The sequence below is a fragment of the Equus asinus genome, chromosome 14 (genome assembly GCF_041296235.1).
Source record: "Equus asinus isolate D_3611 breed Donkey chromosome 14, EquAss-T2T_v2, whole genome shotgun sequence".
Lineage (NCBI taxonomy): Eukaryota > Metazoa > Chordata > Mammalia > Perissodactyla > Equidae > Equus > Equus asinus.
This window is the reverse complement of record NC_091803.1, coordinates 22879088-22901170: the sequence shown is the minus strand read 5'-3', so window position 1 is coordinate 22901170 and position 22083 is coordinate 22879088. Positions and strand designations below refer to the sequence as shown.

General features: G+C 37.3%; 1 protein-coding gene across 11 annotated transcripts in view; it reads left to right on the top strand.

The window, feature by feature from the left end:
* LOC106831846 (S-adenosyl-L-methionine-dependent tRNA 4-demethylwyosine synthase TYW1) overlaps positions 1–22083 on the top strand; it is a 213488-nt gene that overhangs the window by 119195 nt on the left and 72210 nt on the right. For 9 of the 11 annotated variants that reach the window (XR_011494170.1, XM_014842270.3, XM_044746296.2 and 6 more), the window contains exon 13: positions 2955–3090. Coding sequence is in view for 10 of the 11 variants with exons in the window: in XM_014842270.3 (XP_014697756.3) it covers positions 2955–3090 (136 nt within the window). In the remaining variant the exon portion in view is untranslated. Of the gene's footprint in view, positions 1–2954; positions 3091–3680; positions 4699–22083 lie in introns of those variants that run through there. The other 2 variants (XM_070484490.1, XM_070484489.1) reach the window with 1 other exon arrangement.

The window sequence follows — 22083 nt, the reverse complement described above, 5'->3', positions numbered from 1 at the left end:
CCCTGGCGACTGATGGAGTTTTGGAAGAGTTGCCCAAGCACCTGAGTTTCAGGTGTATCCGATGCAGATCGTCCTGACCACACTTGGAGAAAAGCTGCTGTGAGACTTGAAGTACTGCTCTTGGCTTTCTGTGACGAGAGGCTCAGCCTGCACTGCCCACAAACTGGCTGTTCTGCTGGAGGACTAGGAGAACAGACTCCAGAGTCACTTTCAGGCTTGAGTCTTGTTGTTGACACTTATCTTTGTGGGTCCTCGACCAAGCTGCTTAACCTCTTTGAACCTCAGTTTCATCACCTCTAAAATGGGCATAAGTAACAGCTACCTTGTTGTTTTATTATGAAGATTCAGTGAGAACATAAAGCACATAGCACAATGTGCCAGCACATGATGAGTACTCAGTAAATGGTAAATAGCTTTCTTCTTCTGCTTTATGCTCCTTCCCACCTCCTAAATTATTTGGCCTGATGTGACAGCCCCAGATTTTCTTAGAGATAATAGCATTGGATGTTCGGGCCACTTGGGTTACTTTTTGTCCAATAGGAGCATCAAACTTACTGTTTAAGCAACTTGATTTCTTACAAGCATAAATGTCTCCCCCTTTTCCCTTTCTATAGAGAGGGAAAAAGAGAGAGGGGTTTTTCTGTTCTATTACAATGCATTTCTATATATGATCATTCTTAATTCAGATTTAAAATTAGCAGGATTAAGGGTCATCACAGTAATCATATCAAGATTCATTGGGCATTTTCACTGGGGATTGGGCTAAGGTTATATATCCCTTTTATTGTCCTTTTTAATTCTCCTCAGCAGCAATGTGAAAATCTCAGACACAGGAATTATTATGCTGATTTTAAGGATATAACATTCTCTTGCTTTTTGCAAACTAAAATGATGCTATCTCTGTATAGACTGGAGATGGTCACATGCCCATGCTGGTAGTGTTATTGCCTGTCCTGAGGAATAGAGGCCAGTACTAGGCAGACGTAAGATCCTTGAGGCTCAGCAAATTTCTCCAAGATCCTTTTACTGCTTTTGAGTCCCTTAGGAATGAGCTCTATAATTCCTAGGGACTTTTCCTCTTCTTCATTCTTCCTCTGCTCCCTAGCAAGAGATCTATCAACTTCCTTGATAATAACGTCTCAGGCATTTAGTATTGACGGAAATTCCTCTTTGGTACTGTCATTGTCCAGGGCTTCCTTTTTCACAAATGATGGAGGTTTGTAAAATAACTATGGCCTTTGGAATTTACTGTTCATAATCTTAAGTAGTTATGGAGGCATAGTGAAAAGGTCAGACCAGTTCCCATTTTGCATCAGGCAGCTGTATGACAAAGTCCTGTAAGTATGAGAAGGTGATAGCCAGCAGTATCCATTAAGACAATCTTTTCATTTTTTTATAACGTAAAGTCCAGTTACAGTAGCATAGCGAGTCTATTTTTAAAGAGGCCGCCAGCAAAAGGGGTGATGAGACACTGCTCCTATTACAGTATGCTGTTATTTTGCATTTTCAGTAGTCGATATCCTTTGCTCAGTAGTGACACGTTACTGAACTTTTAAGGATTCCCTTTGTGTGTTAGTGTTGGAGAGGGATTAAAGCAATGAGAATCTGCCAATATTTTAATCTCTTCTTTCCTAATTTTGGTCAGAGTTTCTCCAGTTTTACTAACTTGGGGTTTAGACTCTTCTGATTTTTTTATATGTTACTAAGCCAGACCATTACGAACATTTGTTTGGCCTATATGCCCTTAAAAGTTCTCTCAGCTGAGGTCAACAATATCAACTACAAAAAAAGTAGCTTTAAGTGTCTGCCCGTATGGCTGGATAAAAAGAAAAATATGGTTCTTGTCCTTCAAGATCTTACACTCAAAAGATTGATAGCACTGATTCTGATAGAAAAGGTACTTAAACCACTTTGATGGTGAATTTTATGGCATGTGAATTATATCTCAGGTTTTAAAAGTGTATAGACTTTGAAGCAAAAAAAATGCATGAATAACATTCTAGGAGTAAATACAAATTGTGGAATGGTTATAGTAAATTAATAGTGGAAGAATTTGGTCAGAGGATTGTTAAGGAGGAATTTCTTCTTTCTAGTTCTAAATTCATTGTTCATTGAAGAGAATGAATTATGAGATCCATTTGAAGGGAGAACAGAGAGGCTTTGGAAGAAGTACAATCTGGGCTTAAAACGTAACTGGCAAGAAATTTAATAGATAAGAATGACATTGTGAAATGAGTCAATGAATTTGAGAAAAGTGAAAAATGAGTGGTATGCATGGGTACTTATTAAGAAGGCAAAGAAAAATAAGAATCTGCAGCATACATTTTTCTTCTGGGGGATGGTCCTTTGTAAGTTCTTGATTGCTGTTCTAGCTCTGTGTTGCTTAAAGCTCCCTGAATGGGTCATTGTTTGCCCACACAAGGCTTCACTTTAAAACCACTCCTGCTCTCGGAGGCATAGGTGAGGCATTGCTGTGGCTTTGTGCCCTTCCAAGAAGCCTTGAGCTTTTTGGGTTTTTTTCTTGTTCCTTAGAAAACTTCCAGTGGGAGAGGGCTCATCAGCACAGACCCCACATAGTTGTGAGGTTTCAGCTGTATAAGTCTTGAGTGGTAGAGTTTATGGAGAAACTTTGGTCTGAGACCCCGCTCTCATTGTGCTGAGCTAATGCTAGATCTTGTTTTATTTATTTTCCACTCAAACCTAGTGTTTGAAGAGGGATCAGTTTTAAGTAAGTGAATGTTTTCAGTTTATTAGGGATGGTGTCCAGTCATTTTTAAAAAGAATCATCTTGTCATGTTATTAAAATCATTGCTTCATTCTTCTGGGAGAAGTAGAAGTCTCTAGACCTAGTGAAATGTTTAATTACTACATCTATTACAGATTGTAAGTTTTTGGTCATGAAAAGCCTTACCTAGGCATAATTTGGTTTTTCTCTCTTTTTTTAAATTACCAAGGAATCTCAAGCCAGTTACCCAGCTATACGTCAGTGTAGATGCTAGCACCAAAGATAGCCTGAAGAAAATCGACCGCCCACTCTTCAAGGATTTCTGGCAAAGATTCCTCGATAGTTTAAAAGCCTTGGCAGCAAAGGTAAGAATTATGACATCTTTAAAAGAAAAAAAAAAAGAAATAGAGGATGTTTTTTTCTTTTTAAAATAAAAAAGACAATAAAATCTTTAACCTTTTTTTTAGGCCTCCACTTTTATTATTCAATAAGTATTTATTGAGTTCCTCTTAAGTTTGTAGCAGTCTGTCTTATATATAATATTCGCGTTACATGTATTTAGGGAGAGAGATACACATTCCCAAAGGTCATTAGTAAGACATGGTGAAGTAGCAGTACATAGCAACCCTAGAAGAGGTGTCAGCAAATTGTACATGTTTAAATATGAAGTTAATTTTCTTGAATTTCTAGAATAAAATTTCCTACCCAGTAAGGGTAAGGAACTCAGCCTTAGAATGTCCAAATTAAATGTCTTTTCCTGCAGACACTTGCTCCTTCTTATGTCTTCTCTTATGGCATACTTACTTTCCCTGTTCTTTTAGACCTTAAGTAACCTTCTGATTCTTCTTTTCCATTCGCCCCATATCTCAATGGATGGTATTTTCTGTTAGTTTTCTCTGCCTTCTTCTCTTGTAACCATTTCCCCTTTTCTGTTCTCTTTGCTTCTGCCCTGCAGTCCTTCCTGCTCTACCCAAATCTGACTATTACTGAGAATCACTACAGGAGCTTAAATAATGACTGTTTCCTGTTCCTAGTGGGATTGGAGAATCTGCAGGATGTTTAAAACATCCCAGGTGACTTTGATGTGCAACCAGATAAGGGTGTCACTGTCCCAGAAAACCTTCCTTTCTCTCTTTTGCCCAGCACTTACTTTGGCATTTCTAACCCCTCACTGTTTGGCTACAGTGAACGTTTTCAGACTCGTTGTTCATGATATTTCCCAGGAATACTATACTTCCCTGCTTAACTTGCAATTTCTACAAATGTGCCCAACACTTTCTCGAAGTCCTTGGTTATCTCCTCAGAGTCTAGACTGTCCTTTCTTTCCATTTCTTTGACTTGTAGAAATTCTATGCACCCTTCAAGTCTCAGCTTCCTTCTTACCTCTACTGTGAAGCCTTTTCCAGTTGTAAATAACTGCCCCTTTCTCCCTTCCAAAGTATTTTATCTATAAAGTCATGAACCATATACCTTACGTTTTTGGTTAACGATGGACCGCACATACAACGGTGGTTCCATAAGATTAGTACCACGTAGCCTAGGTTTGTCGCAGGCTATTCCATCTAAGTTTGTCTAAGTACACTCTATGATGTTCACACAATGACGCAATTGCCTAAAGATGCATTTCTTAGAACATATCCCCGTGGCTAAGTGACACATGACTGTAAATACACTTTATTTCTTCTGTTTTATCCTAGTTTCTCTCTCCCCAACTGAATTCCTTACTCATGTATGAATTCCACACAGTGTCTAGCACAGCACATTTTAGGATATTTGATAAATGTTTTAAAAGAATGAATAAATGGAAACTCACCAGAGCTCTATAGTGTACAGTATACATTTTCTTGACTGTTCAGCTGATTAAATCTTGTTTTTTCCCCCTATTTTATGTTTGAGAAGACAAATCAAAGTCTTTTTTGGTGATTAACACTGACATTATGTAAGAAATACCAAATAAACATTACTTTAGTTTCTGATCTGTCTTGGATTATTTAGAAAGCTAGCAGGTTAGGTGCTTCTTGGGTTCCTAAAATTTCTTGATCTTAGAATTTCACCTTTAGCCATATCATCTTCACTTGTTGTTGAGGCAGGAGATAAAAATCGTAAAAATCAGAATGGATTTTTATGTGAGTAAACAGCAGGAGTTGGCAATACCTGAGATTGTTATCTAGCATATGTTCTGTTTCAGAGTGTGGAAGATGAGAAGTAGGCATTAGTAGAATGGCTTAATAGCTTACTTTTTTTTTCGGCCAAAATTTTCCACAAAATGAATTCTTATCTTGAAGTTACAAGACTTTGGATGCCCAATTCAATTGTTAAGTACTCTGGGTTGACTCATTGACAGTAATGCCGTAACACAAAGTTCTACAGTATTTCTAACCTGTGACCTTCTTACATAACAACATTATTGTGTCCATGTAATTCTGGTTGAAAGAGTTTCCTTGGGTTCTTTAAACTCTCTGCCTGTAGATTAGGACAGTTGCTCTCTAAGCATTTTTTAGCAGTTATAATTTTTGTTTCTCATTCTTGTATTGTTTATGTTGTCGTTTAAGAAAGATCTGTGGCAGGAACCTGTTCTTAAAATAGAAAGTTTTCGGTAACTCAAGTTATGTTATTTCCTTTTGAATATCTATTATTATTGGTGCAGTAGATGCTCTAGAAAAAGGTCTGTTTTACTGCTCTTGAACACTCAAAAATAAAGCACGTATGTTTTGACTATACTTACTAGCTAGGGTCACCCATATTACTATAATCTGATGAAATTTGAGTTTTTAAATGAAAGTGCTATTTCCAATATTTTAATTAGAATATCTTCTGTTACTTGTTTAGGCTTTTAGTATACCTGAACAAGGAAAGGCATTTGATGAGAGAGACTTTCTTGAACTTTATAAACAAAGAATTTTGATTTGCCCCGAGATTTTCAGCTTATTTATTAGCTAGTGCAACCCAAAGGACAGGAGGTGGCTTATTTTGTTTTTTTACCCTTGGCAAGTATAATGTTTACATTTCCAGTTCTTTATCCTCTGTCAAAATGTTCCTTTTCAAATATGAGGGGAGAAATATATTGGCACTTGAGTATGTGGGGCTAAAAAGTAATTCCATCTAAATAACAGCAAAAAAATGTGTTAGCTTCAATTTCGTTTCGTGACAGCTACTTGTGAAACAGTCATTTTCTTAAGAAAGAGAAATCCATCTTGTATAAGACAACACTGCCTACCTTTGGCAGGAGACTTTTATCAGCAGTGTGACCAGGTGTGTTTCTGGTGGTGCATTATTATGCCAAGTCAAAGATCCGGTAGGAAATTGAAGTAATTAGTCCTTTTCCATGTTTAAGCAATAATACTGCTATTCTTGAAGTCTCATTTGAAAAGAAAGAAATAATTCCATGCATTCCACATTCTTGGATATCAAAAATGAACACGAGCCCTATTTGTACAGATGTGAGCATGCTCTGACCTGACATTATCGGAGTAACGTTGTTCTGTAGTTAAGAAGGGCTTGGTTAGTGAGATAGCTCTCTATCTAATATTTAAATAAACCAGTGTATCCATGTGGCCCACAATTTGCAGATTAAAAAACACTTAATATTTGATGTTCTTATCTGTGATTATAAAAATATTACATGCTGATTATAGAAATTTGGGAGAAATAAAGAGAAATATAAAGAAGCAAAGAAAGAAGTTATGTATAATTCCAGGACTTTGAGACAACTACTACTAACATTTTGAAGTACTTCTGTTTAATCCTGTGTATTTTACTTACAAAATGAGATCATATTGTGCATATTTTTGCAACTACTTTTTATTTAAAATATCATGAACAACTGTCAACTTCTGTCGCTGTAGATTAATTTTGCGTATTCTTGAACTTTTAAATTTATTTTTTTCTGCCTATTTTTGAATTTTATCCAAATGGAATCATTTATTATGTATTCTTTTGTGTCTGATTTTGTTTTTTTGCTCAGTATCATCTTGAGATTCCTCCATCACATTATATGTAACAGGTTTTTGTTCATTTTTACTGCTGTACAGCATATGATTATACAACAGATTATTTAGTGCTTCTGTCATTGATGGACATTTGAATTGTATTATGGTTTTGACTATTACAAATAACTTTTATGGACATTCTTTTTTTTTTTTGAGGAAGATTAGCCCTGAGCTAACTGCTGCCAATCCTCCTCTTTTTGCTCAGGAAGACTGGCCCTGAGCTAACATCCATGCCCATTTTCCTCTATTTTATGTACTATGTACGGGACGCCTACCACGGCATGGCTTTTGCCAAGCGGTGTCATGTCCACACCCGGGATCTGAACCGGCGAACCCCGGGCCGCCGAGAAGCGGAACGTGCCAGCTTAACCACTGCGCCACCAAGCTGGCCCCCTGGACGTTCTTGTATGTGTTTTTGGTGCACATATACGTGCATTTCTATTGGGTATATACGTAGACTGGAATTGTAAGATTACAGGGTAAGTGTATGTCCCACTCTAGTAGACACTACCGGTTTTCCAAAGTAATTGTACCAGTTTATACTCCACTAGCAGTGTGTGCAGGCTGGTTGTTCTACATTCTCACCTACCCTTGTCTGTTTGTTTTAATTTAGCCATCCTGGTGGTTGTTTAGTGGTATTTCACTGTAGTTTTAGTTTGCATTTCCTTGGTGAGTACGTTTTATGTTGAGTACCTTTGCAGATGCTTATTGGCCATTTGGATATCCTTTTTATGTGAATTGTGTGTTCAAATCTTTTGTTCCTTATTTATTTAGATTATTGTAATTTTCTTACTGATTTGTAGACATTTTAAAATATATTCTGGATCCAAGTGCTTTATCAGATACATGTGCTGAAGTTGTCATCTCCCAGTCTGTCTTTGCCTGTTTACTCTTAATAATATCTTTTGATAGGCGGAAGTTCTTCCTTTTAACAAAATCCAATTTATCAATTTTTAAAAGTTTTATGGTTAGTACTTTTCATGTCCTATTTATGCAGTCTTTGCCTACTGCAAGTTCATGAAGATATTTTCTTATTTTTTTTGTAAAAGCCTTATTTTTTCTTTCACATTTGGGTTTATGAGCCATCTCAAATTAGTTTTTATATATGGCATAAGAGAGCAAGTCTGGGTTAATTTTAAATTTTGAAATCTGTTAGTATAAGTCTTCTAGCTTCTTTCTTTACAATCTAGTAATCTTTGTCCTTTGTGAGTCTTGCCTTTAGTTAACATGCTTAAAAAGTCCTCGTCCACCTCTCCTAGTTTATAAAAATATTTATGTATATTTTCCTGTTCTTTTATTGCACAATTAAAAAAAATTTAGCTCTTTAATCCAATTAGGATATAATTTAGTATTCATTTTTATTTAGTTATTCAGTACCACTTAATTGAACGATCTATTTTTTATGCAATGATTTGATAAGCCACTTTTAGTATAGACTGGAGCATATATTTATACCAGTCCATTCCAAGAAAATGCTGTAGGTGTTGATTTTGAACTTTTTTCCATTAACAGTGTGTCATAGACATCTTTCTGCAGTAGTAAATACACCACTACAGCACCGTTCTTATTGTGTGGGTTATTTCTTATTCTATGGATATAACAATTTAGTTTATGGGTCTTTGGTGGCCTTCTCTGAGTCCCTCCTGCTCCCTCTCCCTCAGTCTATATCAGCACTTATGTGCGAATGGTGCCTTGTGCTTTCTTTGAACACTTCTTAACAACACTTACCAAGTTGGTTGTGATTGCTTAGTTCCCTGTTTCTTCTAGTGAACTGAAAGGTCCCTGAGAGAAGGCATGGTATACGTCATGTCTTTTTTGCTCACTGTGGTATCCCCAGCTCTTATCACAGTATGAAAGAATTGCCACATGATAAATGTTTGGTGAACGAAAAAATTGGATTTGTCCACTCCTCTCTTGACATATATTTAGTTTCCCAACAATCTGTCTTGTGTAGTAAGGAGCTTGGGATTTTGAAATAAGACTACCCAGGTTTGAATCCTGTCTCCTACCATTTCTTGGCTGTATTCTATTGGGCAAGGGACTCAGTATTCTCATCTGTAAAATGGGGTTAATAACAGTGCCTGCCTCATAAGATCTAGATAGAAACATCTGAAAACATCATGGGGTACTTGTGTTTAAATTTTAAAATATAATGTCTCTATCACTAATTTTGTATGTGTGATTAAATATTTTGGATATATAAAAAGATATAATAAATAAGATGGTAAATGCCAATGTAATTACCACCTAACTTAAGAAATAAAATATTATAAATCTTTTGCAGTCGCTGTGAGCCTCTTTGCTATCATATTTCCTTTCCTTCCCTCTCTTTCAGAGGTCATTAGTATTCTGTATTTGGTGCTTATCATTCCATGCTGTTTATATACTTCACTCTGTATTTACAACTCCTTAAACAACAGAGCTGTTTTCCATATTTTAAATCTGTACATAATAGTATCATCCTATATGTATCGTTCTGCAACTTGGGTTTTTTTTGATCATTTAAAAAATTTTTTAAACATTTTAACAGTTTTTACATGTACAGTTCAGTGGCATTAAATACATTCACATTGTTTTGCAACCATCACCACCATCTACTTCCAGAACTTTTTCATCTGCCCAAACTGAAACTACATACCCATTTATAATAACTCTCCATTCTCCACTTTCTACAACTTATTTTTCTTTGTTTAATGTTGTGTTTGTTAGATTTACTCATGTCGATACATTTAGTTTTTGAGACATTGTGACTGCTATATAGCATTTCATCCTATAGATATTCCACAGTGTATTATTCATTCTCCTATGTTTGGGCATTTGGGTTTTTCTGAGGTTTTCAACTCTGCAATGAACATTATTGAAAGTGTCTCTTTGTGTACATGTGTAGTAATTTCTTTAAGGTTCATACCTAGGGGTGGAAATTGCTGGATTGTAGGATATTCACATCTTCAACTTAACTAGATTTTTTCAAAGTACTCAGGAGAGTGGCTATACTTTGGAGACTAGTGTACTAGAGTTTCCATTTTCTATCCTCACAAATGTGTGGTATTGTTAGCTTTTAAATTTTGCCAGTCTGATGGATGTGACTTGGTATCTATTTGTGGTTTTATTTTGCATTCCTCTAATTAGTGGGGTGAGCATCTTTTCATGTTTTGGGCCATTCTTTTAATCGCTTTTCCATACCTTGCCCAATTTTCCATTGGTTGTTTGTATTTTATATTTATTTTTATTTCTTTCTTTCTTTATTATTTATTATATTTTATATTTATTTCTTTATTTTTTTAGGATTTGTTCTTTCTGTCTGTAATATTCTTTCCCTAACATTGGGGGGTTTGTTTTCTCACTTTCTTCAAGACTCCATTCAAATATTACCTTCTCAGGGAGTTACCCCCTGACCATCCCTTGTAGAATAGTACTCCTCCTCGGCAGCATTCCTATCCCTCTTCCCTGCCTGTTTTTTCCATAGCGCATATCACCACCTGACTTGTGTGTTTATTGTCTGTCTCTTCCCCAACTCCAGTGTAAGCTTGTGAGAGGAGGGATGTTGTCTTGTTCACTGCTATATCCTCAGTGCCTACGATAGTACTTTGCCTGTAGTATGCATTTAATAAATATTTATAGAATGAATGTAAGAATGCACGTATGCAGGGATTCAGGTTTCCAGAAATGATTACCTCCACCCCGGGCTATTAGAATAAACAAGCGCTAAAAGATAATAAAAAGATACCATTTATCTGAACAACTTTGTGCACCTCAGCAGGATGAATGCATCCAGCTTGTCAGAGAATCTAGGGAAAAGCAGAAAAGCTTTCTGCTAGGCCAGAAAACTAAAGTCGACAAAGATCACAGGTAACCATTCTTAATTCTGTCGATCTCCCCTCGGCAATGACCCCCATCCCCCACAATTGGATAGAAACTCCTTAGAACCATGGAAATGGAGAGACAAATGTTCTGTGTCTATGTTTCTTTTTTTTTTTAAACTTGAGATGTTTATATACCATAAAATTCTCCTAGAGTGTACAATTCAGTGATTTTTGGTATATTTACAAAGTTGTTCAGCCACCACTACTACTTAATTCCAGAACATTTTCATCACCCTAACCAAATTTCTTTTTGATTTATAATGTTAAAACTTTTTTTTTTTTTTAAAGGCTTTACATGCTTAGTTCTCCAACTAACTGTGTTTCTCTGTAAAGTGTGTACTACATTTCAGGGCTGCTCCTCCTCCAGGGTCTGGCCAGCAAACCCACCCAGTCTAGTCCTGTTTTCTTATTTTTCTAAAGGTTTTTTGGTTGAGAATTGGTTGGTTCAAGTAAACTCCTTCTTCCACCACTTTTTAGAGTGAAAGATGCTAAAACTAAAGGTTATTCTAAGCAAGTCCTCAGAATTCCTACTCTCTTGCAGTTAATGCCTTATTTATTGTTACTGTCTTGTAAGACTAAGACTTTTTCTTCATCTCTTTCTAGGAATATTACAAAATATTCCTAACTTCACTTTTTTTGGAATATATTTGATAGTCCTGCCTAACAGGAAATGGTAAAGAGCTCTTTGCTAGTTCCACTGGGTGAAATGCTCCTAAACCCACATAAGAGGAATTCAAGCTTAGTAGTGAGTGGAATGGTTCGACACTACATTGCCAGTTTAAACAAGGCCTCTGGAAGTCATTGTTGTCTGACTTAGTGTGCGTGGCTGAACATTCCAGCTTCCCCATTGGATAGACTTGTATGTCTGGAGGTATGGATTGAGACTCAGCCTTGAAAACATCCTTGAGGTGGCCTATGGGAGGAATCCATAAAGCCCCCCTGCATCAGGCATTTTCATCACTGTGGTGCTTAAATAAGTGCTTCCCTAAAGAGGCATCACAGCCACTGCTGAAAACAGCCTTATCTTAGCAGCAGAGAGAGGCCCACACTCTCACCCCATGCACCTCTTCCTCTTGATCTCAGGGTATTGAGAAATAAGTTTAGACCAAGAAACCTGGGAGATGGCCGCTGATGTGGGATAGACCTTGTGTTAAATGGTTGAAGTGGCTTTCTGAGAAAGGCGCTGGGCAGCTACCTCATTGTGGCCGAGGGATTGCTTTGGAGTTCCACCCTAACCAGGACAGCCTGTTCTGTGGAGCCTTGGCTTTCATGAGGCTTGGTTCTAGAGCAGGTGTAGCCACTTCTGAATCTAAGAGGGAGATAAATAAAATCATATGTGATCTTCTGGGCCAAGATATCACCATTGCTTGTTAATACCCTTCTGTATTTACTTCTGGATTCTGCAGACCTCCTAGTGTGGGCTACCCTAGAGCAGCCATGGCGCCTTGCTTCATATGAACCCTAGGAAATGTACCATATTTAGCCAAGGCATCCATATGGTACCAAACAGGGAATGTGGGGCAATGAACCTGGTAGGCCCCCTGGGCAATCAAGCACATCCAGTGATTTCTGAGAATCTCTGGATACTCCTGGCAGATCATCCTGCGTTTGCCCAAACTGAACACTTTGGTAGACCTTCTAAAGAGAGGGCTTTGTCTTAGTCTCCAGCTGTTGATCTCAGTTGAAAGTGATCAAGGAATTCTGACAAGGATAGATTGCATACAGTTGTCCTTAGCCAAAAGCAAAAGCTGTCAGGGTACATAAATGGGGAAGCAAGGGCAGGGTAGTTCTCGGCTAGATCAGTCACTACATCCTGGTTTGTGTGAACTACACTTAGGTAGCTCTGTTTGGATGTACCTCCACTGCATGCAGGCTTGGCTCTAACCCTGGCCATCTTGTACCTGGCAGAATGCTCTCCAGTGGGCCATGTTCAAGGTGGGGAAGGATGGAAGAGGTTATTAGGAAGAATGATAGTTGGATGCCCTTGTCATAATATGCTCCTTTGCTGTTAAGATTCGATCCTGATTGTCAACGTTGATAATACTAGCAAGACAATGAGGTAGATCCATGCGATTGCGTGGCCTACAGCACTCTTTTGACAGCTTTGTGACTGGGGTGCCTGTGCTCTGGAGCCACACTGTCTGTGTTTGAATGTTATCTTTGCCTCTTAGAGCTTTGTGATCTTAGGCAGCGTCCCTTTGCTTCAATTCTTCATCTGTAAAGTGGGGATAATAGAGCACCTACCTTCTAGGATTGTTGTGAGGATTAAATGAGTTATAATGGAAAGTGCTTACTGGAATGGCCTGAAACACAGAGTAAGATCTAATAAATAACTTACTTAGAACTCTCCAAAATGGTTTAATGAAAATTTATAATCTATATTTCATGTTTAGGACTTTATATGTCCTGAATTTTAAAAATACGTATTCTTTTAAATAAAAAATTATTCAGTGAAAACATTGACTTGAATTTATATCTATTTTGGATACGTACATTTTAAAGCATTCTGTTTACCTGGTCCCTCTGCTTTGAATGTTTATTCTCAAGATCGGAAAGAAGCTTTTTTTTTTCCACTCGGTAACTCTAGGCCAGAGAAATTCAGTGTGTGAGGAAGATTCTGAAAAGAGTTTTGATGCAAATATCTGCAGTACTTAATCTTCCCTATTGCCTTATTACTTCAGTGTGTAATTATGTGTGGATCTTTTTTTACTTGTTTTAAAATGGAGCAAATATTTGTAATACTTGAAGCAAATGTATAGAGACACGCACACACGTATGTATGTATACACGAGTATGCGCATATGTATATTTTTTGTGGTATCTCCATATTTATGTGTATGTGATATCTCCAGGTAAAAAATTTAAGTCCCAAAACACTAGAAACTGTAATGCCCACCATATGAAAAAAAGGTACATTTCCCTCTTAGAATTATCTCCCTTGTGAATCATCATTTTGCTTCATGATCTGTTAATATAAGAGGAAAAAGAGCTCTTGTTCTTTGCCTTTAGACTTTATAAAATACTAGTCAAGCCCTTCGTTTCTTTCCTTGAATTTTTTCTGTTATGTAATGATGTGTTTTGGGATAGGGACAGTTTGAAAAAAAGATTTTTAAATTATATTTTAAAATAAAGCGAATAAAGTTAGTAAAGTTTAAAAAGTACTAAACTGTTTTAAACTTAATGAAAATACTACTACCAATCATTAAGAAAAAGACCGATAAACCAATAGAAAAATAAGCAAAAGATACAAACCCTTAATGGAAAATGAAATACAAATGGCCCTTAAATATACATAAAAATATCAGTGAGGATAGGTGGAAGTTAACATACAGACAAAGAGAACTGCTCGGTGGTTACCAGGGGAAAGGGGGCTGGGGGAGGGCACAAAGGGTGAAGTGGTGTACCTACAACATGACTAACAATAATGTACAACTGAAATTTCACAAGGTTGTAAACTCATAAGCTTAATTAAAAAAAAACAACTTTGTAGCTGAACATACATTTTATGTTACTCTATTTGGTCCTATGATCTATCACTAAAATAAATGCATTTTGAATTGATAATCAAGTTACCATGAGTATATTGAATTCAAAACTGCCCTAGGGTCAAGTGCAAATTTTGTAATAAAAGAAGATATTTATAAGCAAAACAAAAATTAGTGAGGAAACATGTCCTCTCATACATCTCTGGTGAGAATATAAATCGATACAACTTCATCTGTGAAGGACACTTTTGTCGTATCTACCGAAATAAAAATGCACGTGCCCTTTGAGCGAGTGGTTCATGTTTAGTAATTTACCCTGAGACATACTTACATCCACATAAAGTAGAGTATATACAAGATTATTCGTTGTGACATTATTTATAATAGCAAAAGATTGGAAGCAAATGAAATATCCTTCAGTAGAGAGCCAGTAAATTATGGTGCAGCCACACAGTTGAGTTCTTTTTGATCTGAATGTTTGGAGGTGCAGGGAGATCTTTGGCTCTTATCCTCTTTGTACACTTTCAGTGTTACTTATTTTTAGAAAGGATAACCATCAGAAGCTGCCCCGAGAAGATAATTTTTCTAGGGAAAAGAATTATAAATACCGTTTTATATTCTTCTTTCTAGTATTAACAGTCATTACTGAAGCTTGTGTAAAGCAGAGAAGGTACTATAGAAGCTAAAAAGCCCCTAGCAGAGAGCAGAAATTTGTGAATCAGATCATGGAGGGTTGTAGAAAGTACAACATGTTAATTGTCTCATGTACAAACATTTTTATCTTGAGCTCGTGTTTCTTCAACATTACGTATAGTTGTTTTTCCTAAATATTCTAACCAACACATAAGATAATTTCCCAAGACTTATGCTCGTAATCGGTCATCTTAAACTTTTTTTTTTCCTTGAGGAAGATTGTTGCTGAGCTTACATCTGTACCAGTTTTCCTCTATTTTGTATGTGGGATGCAGCCACAGCATGGCTTGATGAGCAGTTTGTAGGTCTGCGCCCAGAATCCAAACCCGTGAACCCTGGGCTGTGGAAGCAGAGTGGGCGAACTTAACCACTACGCCACCCGGGCAGCACCTTAATCATGTTATTTGGTCACCATTTGGTACAATGTTTACTGAGAAACTTGACTTTCCTTCATATTCCATCTCTAATTTTGTTGGTTGATTGGTTTGTTACCCTTTAGAAGCTTTCAGGCAGTGGTTTTTCTTGCAGTTAGTGTTTAGAGAGAGTATTTGACTGGAACCCCAAGGAGGTCTTTCCAGCTCTCAGAAAGTGAGCATAGTGGAGATATCTGACACCACAGTGGTATCATACCAGCTACGTGACCTTGTCTAAACTACTGAACTCCTGCAAAGCCTTTGCTTCTTCACCACCTAAGTGGGGTTAAGAGAAGTTCCTAACATGCCAGATTATGTTTAAGGATTAAATGGTGTAACATATATCTAACTCTTAGTACATTGGTTGGCACATGGCTCAATAATGTTAGTGCTGTTATTAATAAAATTAGTTTGGACTTAAATAGTGATCATTTGTCTCTTAGAATAATTTTTGGTTACAAATGATTCTCAACATTTTGGAAACTTTGTTGTTACTGTATTTATTTCAGCTACCTCTTACTTTGAGCTTATTATATTTCAAGTTCTGTTCTAGGCTCAGGGATATAATTACAACTAGGATGTGGTCCATGCCGTAGAGGAATTGCAGTCTTCTGGGGACAAATCGACAGTTTCAGTATGAGGTGACAAGTGCTGGGGTAGGAGTATGCACAAGGGCTACAAGAGCATAAGGAGAGACACTGGGATCAGAGGAGGCTTCCTGCAAGAGGGGACAGCTGAACTGACTTAACCATCAGTTATTACTTAATGCATAATCCACTCATCAGATATAAACTGAAAATGTGAATGATGTGGAGTTAAAAGTAAGCTTCCCTCCAGCCCTCGTCTCCCAGCTGCCCAGTGCTCCTTGAGAGCTACCACTGATTCCTAAGGTGCATTCCCAGTGCGAAACAGGAGCAGAGCCTGGAGATAGGAAAAGCATGAGTGACTTGTTAATTCAGTTCTACTGGAATCCAAGAGCAAGGTGGTGGGCTGGGGTGAGGGATGGAATGACAAGAGTGTTGGGAAGCAGATTCCTCAACTGTGGTAAAAAACAGATCCATACTACTCAAAAAATGAGAAATGGTCTTAAAAATCTATCCACAGGTTAATAGTACCTACCACAACACAGAATTTTTAAAAAATCTGTTAAAATAATTCTGTGCTTCTAAAAACAGTCATTTGAAGCTGAAAAAGCCTTTGTTCTTTTTTTTGAGAAAGATTAGCCCTGAGCTAACATCTGCTGCCAATCCTCCTCTTTTTGCTGAGGAAGACTGGCCCTGAGCTAACATCCATGTCCATCTTCCTCTACTTTATATGTGGGATGCCTGCTACAGCAGGCATGTTTGCACCCAGGATCCAAAACGGCGGACCCCAGGCCGCCAAAGTGGAATCTGTGAACTTAACTGCTGCACCACCAGGCTGGCCCCTGATAAAGCATTTTTTAATGTATGTAGTAATTAGATACTTTTTAACTTAAAAACTGTGTTGAACAAAAATATTCTAATAGTAGTTTAACTCTGGGGTCATGGTACTATTTTAACATGTTTTTCAGTTTCCATTAAAAATAAACAAAATATGATAACATTAGAGAAGAACATTTGTATTTTATCTTTAAGGTTGCTGTAATGCTATATAGTTCATTAATGTAGGACTAGATAATTTATTCAGTAGAAATTTCTAGAAATTGATGGTCTAAACAACCAATACACAGAGTAGTGTCTGTTTTAGGTGGATGACTTTCAGCGCCAAAGTGTTTTTCCATTTGCGAAAGTGTCTTTTACATGAAGCTTGCTGTATATTAAGGTCAACCCTGAGTAGATTTTGGTTTGAATAACAGTGAATAGTAGTGACACAACTCAAAAAATGAGAAATGATTTTAAAGATCTAGCTATCCCCAACTTAATAAGGTTTTTATCTACTCTTGACCTTCAGTTCATATATCATCAGATTGTCTGAAGGATGTAGGAAAAGATATCTCTTCCAAATGCAGGCATACCCCACAGACCATCTCCCTGTAGGTTATTGGTTTCCAAGTAGAACACCTTTTTGTTTTTGATATCCAAATTTCATATAGCATAGAAGTCTTTCAATACAGTGTTTTCAATTGATATTTACAAGGGCAAAATTTATATTTATTTTCCAAAACTTAATACGGCTTTCAAAACAAAACAAGATGCAAGAAAAGTCTTGACATGCCAAATACAATCATCAGATTCAGGTGTAGATGATTTGAAAAGCTCTCCAGGTGTCGTCTGAGGGGGATTTCCTTCTGAGCACTGAGAAAGGCCACTTTCCTTGACTGAGCAGCTGCTGGTAACCTTGTTTGTTTGTTTGCTTTCAGTTGTTAAATCAGAAGTAGTGTTTACAGACTAACACAATAGTTGTTACATTTGGGGGCATTTTACCCTGTTTTAGTTTCGTTTTAAGAAAGTCTTTGGAGGTTTTCAGTTGATATGTAACACATTTTAATTTTTCCCGTTTAAAATATTGGGAAATATGCTTCACTTAGCATTTTTATACATAATATTAGATTTGAGGAACAGATTATGCTCTTAACTGGGAGATGCCTGTGTTACTACTGTTTCATCACTTTTAATTAACCAGTGATGTGATGGCTCTTGAAATGTATTGGATATGTGTTTCCTGTGGTCCTTTTTTCTGGTTGTCTTTCTGCTGCCTACTATATTTTAAGTTGCATTTTTCAAATTTATAGTATTCAAGGAAGCACTACTTATATTCTCTTTTATTATGTTTTTAGTTCTTATTTAGGCATAATCTTGAGTTTTGGGTACATAGTTGTAATCATACTATATGTGTAACTTCATCTCCTTTGTAATGGAAGTGTTTTTCCATTCTGTGATATAATCTTGCTCTGTTATTTACCAATAATGATGGATTGCCTTCCTCTCATATTTATCAATTTTCCCTTGTATGTTTACTTTTATTATTATTCCCTCTTATGTGTGATGAAATTTCATATACTGGACTGTAAACAAATGTTTAAAAGATCTAAACTGCACAGACTACATTAATTTGTTCAGCAAATATTTATTGAGTGCTTATATTTGGTAAGGATTCTTCTAGTCATTGGGAATTAGTGAATAAGGGACATAAGGCCCCTGTTCTCTGGTAGGAGAGACAGAAAATAAATAAATGAAGATATGCCAGTTATAGGCCACTGAACACAATGTGGCAAGACCAATAAAAGTTTAAACAAAGCCCAATCACTTGGTAATTCAGAAGAATAACTTTTAATTTTCATTAGGTAAAAGAACATCAAAACTACAATTACAGGTATTTGTAAAATAGTGAAAATCAGAATACTACATAACAATATCCAGAATTGAACCAATGGTGAACTGTATCACTTGGGATTCAGATTAGCTGCATATGACAGAGATCCTCAAATAGTGAGTGGGATAATCAAGTTAGAAATACCTTTTCTTCTAATGTCACAGAAGCCCAAATATAGATGAACCGAGAGTTGATATGGTGAACCAAGGGCTGTGAAATAATAGAAAACACATGTATTGGTCTGTGTCCCCACTTCCTGGCACAGAGCTCCTGAAACCTTTGTCATTTCCTAAGTGATCAGAGCACTAAGAAAATCTTTTGTTCTAATATTCGGTCTTTGACCCTGGTTCCTGACACAGAGCTGCTAAATCCCTTGGAATTTCCTTTCCTGGGTGATAGGAGTGTCTTTTATTCTAATGTGCTGACTCTTGGTGGGCTGCTGGTTGGGGGTTGGTCATCAGAAAGACCAAGCCTTGATTAGAAGCTTGGAATTTAACAGCCCTATTCCATATCCTCCAGGAAAGAGACGGGGGCTAGAAATTGAGTTAGTGATCAATCATGCCTACATGATGAAACCTCCATAAAAGTTCCAAAGGTACAGGGTTCAGGGGGCTTCCGGGTCACCGAACACCTGGAGGTGCTGGGAAAGTGATGCACCTGGAGAAGGCATGGGAGCTTCTCACCCTTTCCCACATACCTTGCCCTACACCCCTGTTCCATGTGGATGTTCATCTGTATCCTTTATCATATCCTTTTATAATGGACTAACAAAAACAAGTAAACTGTTTTTCTGAGCTCGGTGAGCTGCTTTACCAAATTAATTGAACCCAAGGAGGTCGTGGGAATCTCTGACTTACAGCTCATCAATCAGGAGCACGGTAACAACCTGGACTTGCAGTTGGCATCCGAAGTGGAGGTGGGAGCAGTCTTGTGGGGCTGAGCCCTTAATCTGTGAGATCTGTCACTGTCTCCAGGTAGATACTGTCAGAATTGAGTCATATTATAGGATACAGCTGGTATCACATAATTGCTTGGTATGGGAAAAACTCCCACAGATCTGGGGTTGGAAGTATAGTGAATGTGGTAGTAGTGTGAGAGTAAAGGAGAGACAGTGAATTTTTCCTACACAGTGGCTTCACAGTGTCATCAGAGACCCAGGTTCCTGTCTTTCTCCTCTGGCATTCAACATATGACTTTCATTCTAAAGTTAACCCCGTGGTCCAAACTGTTTGCTAGAGCTCCAGCCATCATCTTGGCATTCCAGCCTTCATTTTGAGCAGGCAGTGCAAGGATGGGTACAGGAAGGGTACATCTTCTTCCTTTTAAGATGATTTGCATAACTCTTCCATTTACGTCTTGTTGGCCAGGACTTAGTTCCTTAGCTGTATCCTGGTCAGGGAGGCTAGGAAATCTATTCTTTTAGCTGAGTGTACTGTTGTCCCCAAATAGTTCAGACATTCTGCTTATAAGGAAGACAGGGAGAGAATGGGTATTGGTCGGCAACTAGCAATCTACCATCAATGAACTAAGCATTAAATTCAAATGTTAGACAAATAACAGCAAAGTAAGCCTATTAGGAAGAAGGAAATAAGGTAAAAGAAGAAGTCTATTAATTTTGGGGGAAAAACTCCCAAATATTGGACATATAAAAGATTACTGATGCCCATTACCAAAGTAATCTCAATGGTTTGGTGGAGACAGAAGGCAGATTGTATAATGTTTGTAACAAGGACAGAGAACAAGTGAGGTCTTGGAGGGAGACAGAAGGGCTTTGGGGTTTGTTTAGGGGCTGTCATTTATTGCTTGGTTTGAAGTAGAGGAGGCTTGAACATGAACGTGTGGGTAGAGAAGAACATGTAAGAGATACTTGATCTTTATTTATCTTGGATAGAAGTATGTTTTATTTCTGATTTCTAGGATAGTGATTTCATTAGTGCCTCAGGATTCTTGAGTTACTGTGAGGTATATGTTATTAAAAATAAATAATATTCTTTATACTCATTCAGCACAGTATTTTTAGTAAGATTTAAAAAAAAATAGTGATAGTCCTGGACACCAAGTTGGAACTAAGGTCACCTAATAAGGCTTATTTGAGAGGAAGAGTTATTTGTCCTCGTGTGCAGGGATCATGGATTTTCACCCGGCAAAGCCTTGAGGGGGGATGCTCCAGGGGTGCCCAGGTGGTTTGAACAGATGTTTTCAAAAATAACCACCACTCTCAACTTGTTTTTACCGATATTTACTTTAAAATTTCAAATAGCATTAAAGGAAAATTTTCATGTGTGTCAGAAGTGGTTTCGAGTTAACAATGATTGAAACTTACTGCCACAAATGGGTGTCAAGGAAGTCATCAGCCGCTCATCACTAAGAGACCAGTGGGCATTTTTTCCTGCCTCCTCAGAGAGTTCATCCTCTTTAATTCTTCCAAATGCAATCAGTCAAGGCCATTCATCTCAAGCCTTATTTGAAAAATTTTAGCTTAGGTATTGCCATTTTGGAGATTAGAATTGAACCTTTTTATGAGAATCATTGTTTTTGATTTATGAAAAGAGTTTGGAGGAAAAGAAAATTGAAAAGAATGGTCAGAAACTAATTTCTTTTGCTTACTAAAACTAGAAAGAAGGAAGTACTTTCTCAAATTGACATTTGAAGATCCTTATTAATGCATTAGGGAAATGAAGATAGTGGAAACTGTGGGTTCTGTTTGATTTATGGCAACGTGAAGATAACTTGCTCCTTTGACGTAGCGCATAAGAAGCTAGTGGCAAATACTTATTTGCCACCTTCATAGGAATAAAAAAATTATGTCATTAGTTCCTTCATAGTCTGAAATGTTAGATTGAAATAAACAACATTTATATTCAGCCAATTGCACCTTCATTTCATCCAGCCACATAGTGGGGGAAGAATGTGTTTTGCCTGTGACAAGTTTGAAGGGTTAAAAAAAACCCATGTAAATAGAATTGAACAACCCTTGGAGTTTATTTCCACCAGTTTCAGAGTCTTTCTGGTGAGATGTCTTCTAGCTTTGGAGTTTGTGAAAAAAGAAAAAAAAAAAAAAAGCAACCAAAAACACTTCTCTGCCTATATTAAATGTCAGTCATCTTCTTCTAACTATGAACCGCATCTCAAGATTTCGGGAGACCCTGACCTGGTACAGTGATTGAAGGAAGCCTCCATTTTATGTTACCCTAAAGAGCATTTCTATTTTTCCTGTTCCTGGCTCATGAGAGAAGATTATCGTCTTTTGACTTTTTATACTTTGAAGAATCTCTGGTAGACACTGAAGAAACTGGAGAATCCTTCAGTTGTAGATCCGTTTGTATATTTGTAACCCTACAAGTCGAGTGTGTCATCCCCATTTTTCCCAGAGGAAAGGCAGTGGTTATCTTTGGACTCCTGGTTGCCCCTTTCTGGGGGTGGTAGGATGTAGGGACTGAGGGCAAGGATGGGAGGAAGGCTGGAGACCACCTTATTTTCCAGATCTTACTCCTCATAATCTCTAAGAGGGAAGTAGAGAAGTACAGTCCACAAAACCACCTCTGACCCATCTTTTTAGATGGTCCTATTTAGTGGAATTGCATTTTTTAAATATTGTGGTTTCTTTACCAATCATAAAGA